At 36.2% G+C, this 11178-nt stretch overlaps 1 protein-coding gene across 2 annotated transcripts in view; it reads right to left on the reverse strand.

Annotated features, from left to right (window-relative positions):
• Positions 9451-11178, reverse strand: part of LOC109821725 (beta-amylase 8) — a 20851-nt gene continuing 19123 nt past the window's right edge. Inside the window, exons 7-9 of one of the 2 annotated variants that reach the window (XM_020387891.1) lie at positions 10815-11027; positions 10257-10479; positions 9451-9838 (exon numbers count right to left, since the gene is read on the reverse strand). In XM_020387891.1, the coding sequence (XP_020243480.1) occupies positions 9795-9838; positions 10257-10479; positions 10815-11027 (480 nt within the window). In that variant the 3' untranslated portion in view covers positions 9451-9794. Of the gene's footprint in view, positions 9875-10256; positions 10480-10814; positions 11028-11178 lie in introns of both variants that reach the window. The other variant, XM_020387898.1, reaches the window with a different exon arrangement.

The following is an 11178-nucleotide window of genomic DNA, read 5'->3' on the forward strand; positions in this document are numbered from 1 at the left end:
AAGGATGTACGGATTTGCTTTCACGATAATAGGAAGCAACACATAATCCTGAACTTTGTGCAACATAACCACTTGATGGATGTTCCCAGTTTATACTTTCATTAGTAAACACACAAATACAAACACAAACACAAACATCTTAGTAGAAACATCAAAGTCGAAAATGAAAACGAACACAGACAATAATGCTCGTGCTCCAAGCAAAACACACAGGGAGCCTATACTACAATCAACCTGTAAGCTATAGAAGCATACTGGCCCTCAAGTAGACTTCAAGATTTTACAACAGGCCAGTGCTCCCATGGCCAGTACTAGGGCTAGATCCAGGCTTAGTAGGCGGAAGATAATCGAAGAAATCCCCGTTAGTAACAAGCCCGGCCACTGTCTTTGATACTATGCTCTGGCTCCGACCAAGAGTTCTCGGGGACTACAGTGGGCATGCCATTCTATGGTTCTTGAACCCTCACAATGGAAGAGAAGCATGGGACATAGGAACATGATTAAGGTCGCACTTTGAGACATGTATGTTGATGATAATGATGCAAAGATTAAAAGAAAGGAAGGTTGCTCTTAGGATAGCGGATGATAGGAAAAGCAAAAACTTATTTATTATATTTAGACGGTTGAAAATGTATGATTCATTTCAAATCAGACATTTATCATATCCTTCGCAAGCTGCGTATCATTCGCAAGCTGCGGTTACTTTCAATTTTTACTCATGACAAATTACAATTATCCACTAAATAATAGACAATTGTAACTAAAAGTAGTGGTCTCCCTGATCTAATGGACATGGAGACTGATCCAACAAAAGGGAGTAGGGGGGTCCAACTGAAAAACATTACTCTTGCAATAATAAAGAGAAGCAAAAACTTCTCTAGCTTTGCAGGGCATCCTTTGATGTAAAGATGGTTGTACAACAAGAATCTTTTCCATACATGGCTATGTTTAAGGAAGGAGTTGGGATTGGAATTACCAGAACTATAAATACCAAGTTGCAACAAATGCTAATGGCATTGCTTTGGAATATGTTTAGGACTTTGATGGGACAACACTAGAAGCAAAAGAGTACTCATTCGAAAACTGCTAAAGCCTCGACCGAAAAATAATATGCCAATTCCATGAATTCTTTTCTCGCAAATCATCTATCTAACAAATACAAATTAATACAGTTGAAGTATTCATTGATTAAACAAATTGCAAATATTCGAGTCACAAGAACTTACTGAAATTTTTTTTTTCAAATGTTTACCTAGAGTAAAACGACAATTCTTTAATTGTTATTCTTTTAAGTTCTTTTGTCTAGAATTTTCAGTTGTTCAAAACTTTTGTCTTCAAATCTTCAATCCTCTTATTCAACATCTATGAAGCTTCCTTGTTTATCTAGCAGTTCATCCTTTTTGGTTCCAATCATTTGCATCCGGCCAATTCTCTGTATATACACATATGGGATACTATTCCCACAATTTCAATCAAGAGAAAATAGAAAATTATCAAAAATAGAACATTGTTCAGATGCCTCATCTTTGTTGCTGAGAGGCTGTTGATCCTCCGAGCTCCGTTTCTAGCCGTGGAGGAGGTTGAAGCTCAATTGAGAAAAGTAACACGAAAAAGATGAAAAGAGAAATGAGACAGAGAATTGAGAGTTGAGGAGAAAAATTCTGATTTTATTCATGCCCCTTGACTGTTTACAATTTTACCATTTATACAAATCCAGTTTAAGCTCAAACACGTGCACGAACAATAATTATGCACAAACAGAATTAACAGAAAAACAACAAACAGCTAACTGTTTGTAACTGAAAACATCTAAGACATTTATTACAACCCTTGAACTAAAAAGCCTTTACATGATATCCCCTACCTTTGCGTATCAGTCCTGAACTTTGCGTATTAGTCCACAGCTTCCAAGTCTTCAGCTTCAACTTCCAAATCTTCAGCTTCCAGAGCTCTCGACTCACTCGACTGGTTCCTATCCTGAATATCAGCTCCTGACAAATTCCTTCCCCTTAATTTGGACATTGTCTCAAGGTCAAATGCATGAAATCTCTTAACCAAGTCCCAATAAGATTCCCAAAGTAGAATTCAATGAATTGTGTTGCTTCCACTTGATGAGAACTTCAGATATCAATCAATTCCCCTTAATAACTGATCATCTGTCCAAAATTGCTTCGGGTTCATCAAATATCTCTGCCACGTAGAATTCAATGAATTGCGTTGCTTCCACTTGATGAGAACTTCAGATATCAATCGACGATTCCCCTTGATAACTGATCATCTGTCCAAAATTGCTTCAGGTTCATCAACTATCTCTGCCACGTAGCTAGGAAAGTCAACCTGAAGAACAACATCAGGTCCTATCATCTGTTTCAGTTAAGAGACATGAAAAACTGGGTGAATTTGAGCTTGCTCTGGGAGAGCCAACTTGTAGGCAACTTTACCTATCTTTTCTAAAACCTTGTAAGGTCCATAATATTTGGGAAATAGTTTATGAGGCTTGTACAAAGATACACTAATTTGCCTATAAGGTTGGAGCTTGAGGAAAACCCAGTCACCCACATCAAAGATCTGGTGACTCCTATGTATGACTGCAAATTTCTTCATTTGTTCAGTTACATTCTTCAAGCTATCTTTTAGGAATTGTAGGGCTATATCTCTAGAGAAGAGAACCTCATCCACTACCTCAACCTTGCAACTCTTGAGAACATAATAGAGTAAAGAAGGAGGGGGTCTACTGTATACTGCCTCAAAAGGAGTAGTGTGTGTTGATATTTTCCAGGTTGTATTATACAAGAATTCAGCAAGAGGCAGTCACTTACTCCATTCCTTAGGCTTGTGGAAAAAAAAACATCTCAAATACCCCTCTAAATTTTTGTTAATAACCTCAGTTTGCCCATCAGTTTGAGGGTGATAAGTTGAACTAAATTTCAGATGACTCCCTTGTAATTTAAATAATTCCCTCCAAAATAGACTTGTAAACAAGGAGTCTCTATCACTTACTATAGACTTAGGCATGCCATGTAGTTTGAATACTCTCTCAAAAAATACCTGAGCTACCGATTGAGAAGTGTATGGATGTGAGAGTGAAAAGAAGTGAGCATATTTGGATAACCTGTCAACCACCACAAAGATAATAGATTTGTTTCCACTCTTTGGCAAATGTGTAATGAAATCCATTGATAGGTCTTCCCAAATATAATCTGGAATAGGCAGAGGTTATAGGAGCCCTGGGGATGCTATATTTTCCCCTTTAGCTCTTTGACATATGTCACAAGCTTGAACATACATCTGAACATCCCTCTTCATTCCCTTCCAATAAAAAACCCTCCTCAGCCTATGCAGGATTTTAGTGATTTCCGAGTGTCCTGCAGTAGGACTATCATGGTGCTCCTTGAGTACAAAGGTTTTAATAGGTTGAGCATTAGAGCTAATTAAAAATTTACCCTTGTAGTAATATATTTCCTCATTCCTGCAATATTTTTCACTGTCCAATTGCCCTTGTTGTAACTTCGCATCAAACTCTTTAAAGAAATCATTTGTAGAACACATATGCTTGACCTCTTCCGACCATTCACTGTTAATAGTAGTGATAGCTGAGACTTCAGTGTCCTATTTTTGAATCTCCAACTCATTCTCATGAATCCTGGATAATCCATCTGCAACTCTGTTTGATCTCCTTGGCTTGTACTCCACACTATAGTCATAGCCATGTAGCTTTGCAAGCCACTTATTCTGGATATCTGTGTGAATCCTTTGTTTAAGTAAATATTTGAGACTTTGATGGTCAGTTCTAATCACAAAATTCCTCCTCAGTAAATATTGTTTCCATCTCTTTGTAGAAAGAATGATTGCCAAGAGTTCTTTCTCATAAGTTGAAAGTGTGACATTCCTCCCCTTTAAAGCAAAACTAAAATAAGCTATAGGCCTTTCCTTTTGCATTAACACAACTCCAATTCTTGAACCAGAAGTATCACACTCTATCACAAAGGTCAAATTAAAATCTGGCATTGCTAGGACTGGTGGATTAGTTAGTGCAACTTTTAAAGCTTCAAAAGTTTCTTCAGCACTGGTATTCCAAGTAAAAGCTCCTTTCTTCAAGAGATGTATTAAGGGTTGAGCTATTACTCCAAATACCTTGATGAATTTTTTTGTAATAACCTGCTAGGCCTAGGAAACCCCTCAATCCTTTCAATGTCTTTGGCAGTAGCCATTCAACAATAGCCTTGATTTTATTAGGATCAACATCAACCCTCTCTTGTGATACAATATGTCTCAAATACTCCACTTATTTTTTACCAAAGCTGCATTTAAACATTTTAGCCACCAATAGATGATTTCTCATGATCTGAAATGCTTGTCTCAAATGAAGTAAGTGATCCTGCCACCTTTTACTATACACCGAGATATCATCAAAGTAAACCAATATAGATTTTCTAAGCAAATCTTTAAATATAGCATTCATAAGAGTCTGGAAGGTTGAAGGAGCATTGGTGTGTCCAAATGGCATGATCATAAACTCAAAATGGCCACTATGTGTTCTGAAAGTAGTTTTTGGAATATCTGGCTCATACATTCTAATTTGATGATAACCAGATTTTAAGTCAAGCTTGGTGAAAAATTGTGTTCTATGTAGTTCATCCAACAACTCATCTATGACAGGAATGAGAAATTTATTTTTGATTGTAGCTTGGTTTAGATATCTGTAATCTATACACATCCTTCAACTACCATCACATTTCTTTACCATGACCACTCGTGAAGAGAAAGGACTATTGCTGGGTCTGGTGATGCCCTTTTGAAGCATCTCTTCCACCTGTTTTTCAATCTCATCTTTTAAGAAATGTGCATGCTTATAGGGTCTGATGCAAATTGGTTTTGTACCCTCTTCTAGTGGAATTTTATGTTCTATATCTTTGCTAGGAGGAAGATGAGGTAGTTCTTGGAATACAACCTTAAACTCTTGTATCAATTCTTGCATATCTGCAGGTAACTCCTCAGGTATACCCTCTGTTGTGCACCCTTGTAAGCCTACACTACACAGCTGAATCAAGAATCCTTGTTCCTGTTCTCTGAATGTTTTGGCAATATTTTGTTGTTAACCAACTGCAATTCACCTGGAAACACTCCCTGCAAAGTCCTTTTAACTCCATCATTCATGAATGCCACCTGTAATTTTTTGAAATTCAAAGTAATATCCTCTAAAGTCTGTTGAATATCATATCTCCATGATAGTATTTTGATGATAACAATTTATATAATGTGTGTTATACAAATGCGCTAACTTTTATATGCAGATCTCAATATCAAAATATGAACAAGTGCAAGTTGATTTCAAGGCATTATGAAGTGAAGAAGATGAAGAACATATGAGATAATGTATTTTACATTTTCTTTACTTAGAATTATTGTACAAGCCTTGATCACACACACACACACACACACACAATATTAGAACACACTAACACAGGCTTAGTGTGTTGGTTAACTATAGAAATCCCCTATGTTAACAATTAGAATTATAGTTAAAACTTGAGTATAAAAACTTTTTAGTTCATATTTTTTTACTCTTAGTAGTCGACTAATTAGAATAGTAGTCGACTACTCGTGTATAAAACTTAAATATGTGTTTCTGTGAATTTACAGTATAGTCGACTAATATGGATTATAGTCGACTACTAAAGTGTTTGACAGAAACATAAGTTTCTGTTATTTTACAGTATAGTCGACTAATCAACATTATAGTCGACTACTGAAGGAAAAATTACTTTTTCAAGTTTCTGTCAAAATACAGTGTAGTCGACTAATGAGCTTTGTAGTCAACTACTGAAAAATTTTCTGGATACACAGAGTCTGTTTAAACTCAGTGTAGTCGACTATAGATACAGTTTTTTCAGAATTCAAAGTTTGAATTTATGACTGTTTATAGCCGTTTTTAAACGTTTTTAAAGTTCAAAAAAATTATCTTTTCAAGGGCTATAAATAGGTTATCTGTTCAGAAAAATGCAGAGACTTACATACCCATAAGCTTTGATCTTTGTGCATTTTTTTAAGTAAAAAATATTCAGATTTTGAGAAAAAGAAAAGTTTCTGAAATTGCCTCTGAACATTATTCAAATACTTATTGTTTAGGTAATTTATAGAAGTTAGAATCATTCCTAGGCCACTACTACACTACACTACAAATCAAGGCTTATAGGAATTGGAATTGTTGCTTCAAAAGTTCTCTCAAGTTGTGCGAGATGTTAATCTCTTGGTTTAGAGATTGGTGTGCAAATTGGTAAGGTGTTTGTCAATTGGTGTTGTAATTTGTAGGGACTTGTAAATTGGTCAGGTTTGCTTTTGCTTTTGTAAGTTTATTCAAAATCATAGTGGAAACCCTCAAGCGGGATTTGCTTGGGGACAGGATGTACACCGGATTGGTGGAACCAGTATAAAACCTTGTGTTTGTGAATTTCTGAGATTACCATTTTTCTTTACAATTTATAATATACATTGCATAAATTTTAAAAGAATACTATTCACCCCCCTTTAGTGTTCTAGTGTATCTATTTCAGATCCTACAAAGTCTTCATCCAGTCAGCTCCTAATACAATCTGACTACCTCCCATAGGCATTACCAACAGATTGACTTGAATATTCACCCCTTGGCAATCTAAGGACACTTCTTGGCACACTCCACCCCCTTTTATTAACTCTCTACTAGCTACTAAGACATCAAAACTGTTAGATTCTGTTACTGCCAGCCCTAGTTTCTTAACCAGTTTTGCATTAATAAATTATGTGTTGAGCCAGAGTCTATTAGGATACTAATGGATTGATTTTGTAATAGCCTACCACCCTAATAGTGTGAGAAGTAGTAATTCCACTGAGTGTTTGTACTGAGATAGAGGGAGCCCCTTTCACCAAGTTTTCAGCTAACTCTATTGCCAAATGATCTTCCCTTTCCTCTCTAGAGTCAACCACACTCCTCTCCATACCTCCTTCCAGGATTCCCTCCAAAATGAACAATTGTTTCCCCTTGCACTGGTGTCCCTTGTACCATTTCTCATCACATGTAAAACATAAGTTTTGACTTCTTCCTCTCTGTATCTCTTCAGGGGTAAGTTTCTTGAATTGAGAAGAAGAACGGGGGTTCTCCCTTACAGGAGGATTGTGAGATGAACTTATTTGGGAACCTCCTGGATTGAAAACATTCCAATTTCTTTTGGGTTTCTTTTCATTTTTCTGCTTATCCTCAAACAATTTTGCTAAAGATACTGCTCCCTTCAATGAGGTTGGCCTGGCAGCCGTCACTTCATACCTCAGTTCATCTTTAAGTCCCCCTATGAACCTCTCAAGAATATGTCTCCTAGAGGGTTGGTCATCTAACATGCCTAATGCTTGTTCAAATCTCCCCAAATATTCTTTAATTGTAGAAGTTTGTTTTATAGAGGAGAAAGCATCATAAGGCCTTGAGAGCTTACTAGGTCCAAATTTGGTAATGATTTCTTCTTTAAAAGCTTCCCAATGACTGTAATCTTCAAGATTCCTAGTAAGCCACCTATACAATTGCAATGCTTCATCCCTCAAATAAAAAGAACAAACCTTAACCCATTCATCACTCTTGATATCATAATAGTCAAAGATTTGCTTAGTCTATTCCAACCATGCTATCACATTTTCATTATCAGAGAAAGAAGGAAAATCTAAACGCAAGGACTTCGACTGAACAAGTTTTTTATTACTGAAGAAATAATTCTTTTGGTTTGAGAGGTTACCAAAACTGTGAACTGGCTGAGATTCTCCATTGAAATCAGCATCTCCTCTATTTTGAGAAATGGGGTCATTACTGTAATCATTTTTGCTTGATTTTTTAGCTCCTGATCTTGATATGCCCCTGTCCTCCCTTGATCCTGAGTTCAAGACCCGATGATAGTCATTTGGTCTAGAGCCCAAGATTCCTTGGTTAAGATCCCTAGAGTTCTTGAATTCTTGAACCAGAAACTACAACTGAGAAGATAACTCACCCATCTTTGCAGTCATTTGTTGATTGAATGAACTGATTTGTTGATTGAATGAACTCTGTTGAGTGATCGCGTTCTCAACACGAGCAATCCTTTCATCTTGAGTCGCCTCGTCAGCAGAAGCTTCCTCTTGATCGGCCATGAAATCTTCAGCTCCAACTTCAGATTCTTGTTGCTATGATACCAATTGAGAGGGCTCTCAAACCCCTGTTGATCCTCCGAACTCCGTTTCTAGCCATGATGGAGGTTGAAGCTCAATTGGAAAAAGTTACATGAGAAAGATGAAAAGAGAAATGAGATAGAGAATTGAGAGTTGAGGAGAAAAGTTCTGATTTTATTCATGCCTCTTGACTGTTTACAATTTTACCATTTATACAAATCCAGTTTAAGCTCAAACACGTGCACGAACAGTAATTGTGCACAAACAGAATTAACAGGAAAACAACAAACAGCTAACTGTTTGTAACTAAAAATATCTAAGACATTTATTACAACCCTTGAACTAAAAAGCCTTTGCGTGATAGCCCCTAGCTTTGCGTATCAGTCCACAGCTTCCAGAGCTCTCAACTCACTTGACTGATTCCCATCCTGAATACCAACTCCTGACAGTTGCTCGAGTACAGTCAAGATAGTTGTGGAGTTCAGTGATGAAGACTGATTTTTTCCCCTATTATTGCAGAAAGTAATTTGATAATTGTTTGCGTCCTGATCTTTGAACTAGTAGTTTTTATAGGTTCAGATGAGAAGTCTGGTGAATTACAGATTTATTTTCGTAAGGAGAATGATCAATTGACCTTAGAGGTTTTCTCACATCATCTATAATTTCATCTGCATTATTATCACAATTCATATTACTGTTAAAACTTACAACCACAAATATACCACTTCAAGCTCTAACTGAGGTTGCATAACTCCCAAATAATATAAAAGGTATTAAACCAAAACGTTTTTCAAATTTAAATTTCATAAAATTCTAACAATGTTACAAGATAATCTGTTCTATTCTTGAAAATAATTCGCTAATTCCAACCATTTGATAAAATACTAGATTAATCCCTGGACAACATGTACCAGATAAAAGCTTAGTAGCTTACTCAATTTTCTCTAAAAATGACAAAGGAGCGACAACTGTATAAAAAACTCCTCAGAAATATAAATTACACCAGGCTAAGTCCCCAAAATAAATAAATAAAATCAAATAAAATAAAATTTTGCTCTTTATAAAGGGTACAAGTTTTCAACATTTTATAAGCCGAGTTCTAAGATCTTGAGGTACAAATTCGTTTAAAAGATCATTTCCTTGAGCAGCTTCTCTTAATTGGTACATTTCACGGTCTCCATCGCACACCACCAGACCATCTCTATTCATTCATTTTCACTTTATATTCAACACCAACAACCTCTAACTCATTATGTATGTGCTTATTTCTTATACGCATCCATCATGATATTATAATCCAAATAGTACCTGCTGATTAATACTTGTTGGCACGTAGCAACTTAGGAAAGCTGGAATACAATTTCACATACAAAATGGTGGGGAAAAAAAATATGAATATGGAGACAATAATAACGAAGTATAAGCCGTACATCAGTATTAGTGAAGCTCATATATTAACAAGAGAATGATACAGTAGAGGATCCATGTTAAAGGCTCGTCCATACATCAGGGTCATATTCAAAGAAAGTTAACGAGCAGTGAAAAGTAGTCCGCACAAAAAGGAAACAATTCGTAGGACTTAATAATGCCGATGTTTTCTTTACCTTGTTAACAAAGAATGCACGAGCTTTTCAAGTACCCTTACCGCCAGTTAGATGGTTTTCTCGGTTTTCATCTGTGCATCAAGCTTCAATATAATCAGAATTTTCTCCTGCAAACATTTCTTATAAGAATATTTCGACTTATAAACTATTTTTCTAGAACAGAAAACCAATTTCAAAGGAGAGAAATGTTGGTACTCGTTTTCTGACTAAAATCACACCCTTGTACTTTTGAGGGTGTAGTATTAGCACACATATTGGTCTCTAAATGACATTATTTTCCAAGTTAGCTTCAGATGTCACGTGGAAATCATGCGATTGTAAATTACTTTTTCCCTTGGTTTAACAAGAAAATGAACTAAAATACCGTCTAAAGAAGCAAAAATGTAACCGTCTAATAAAGTCGTAATAAAAGAAAATTAGGGATTACAAGTGGCTACACCAACCCAGCACAGGGGCATATCAACAACTAAAATGTGATTTGATAATTACCATGCATGCATCGGATGAAATTATCTAGTTCAGGCAAGAAGGTATCTCCCTGCACAGAGACAAGCGATGGGGGCTGGTAAGCGAAGAAGGTAAGGTGATGATGATCAGGATCATTTCTTGGCTTTGCAGTTTCGAGGACTTTAATGCATGCCTCCCTATCATGGCAGTGAAGAACACTTTGACCAGCTACATTAAGGCCTCGATCCCAGGCAGAATTCAACACCTATGGTTAAACAATTAGATAACGTGATGTAACTAAATAATATCAAGCAGGTACAAAAAGCCCAAAATTAAGATGACAAGGTTTTCCTCATATTAGACCCTAAATTGTATCCTATTTTATCTTGCACCAAATCTTCATATTTGTAATTTGCAACCCCAAATCCATTAACTTGTTTTAAATAACACCCCAATTTATGCAACTTCATGGATTTGAGGTTTAAATTACAAATATGAAGATTTGGAGGCCTAATATAGAAATAGGATAGAACTTAGGGTTAACATGAGAAAAAACTCGATAAAATAGTTGCACAGAAGTGAAACAATCATGTCTGTAACCTGCCAGGTTAAACCTTCTTGATCGGCCAATGCATCATCGTTCTCTAAGGAAGAAGCTTGAGGTCCAGAGAAAACATATTTTATTGTCACAGAGTGTTTCTTGAGCATATCGAAGACCAAAGAATAACCATCCTGATTTGTAGGGTTGTGGAATCCTGCTGTTAGCTCAGCAGCATGACTGCAAGTCTTGTACCACCAATAAACGGATGGAATCTGCGATTAATATCCAGAAAATGCAATTGCATTCAATGATAAACTTTAAGCGTGATGATCAAACAAACCAATAAACGGATGGAATCTGCGATTAATATCCAGAAAATGCAATTGCATTCAATGATAAACTTTAAGCGTGATGATCAAACAA

Source organism: Asparagus officinalis, chromosome 1 (assembly GCF_001876935.1).
Source record: "Asparagus officinalis chromosome 1, Aspof.V1, whole genome shotgun sequence".
NCBI lineage: Eukaryota > Viridiplantae > Streptophyta > Magnoliopsida > Asparagales > Asparagaceae > Asparagus > Asparagus officinalis.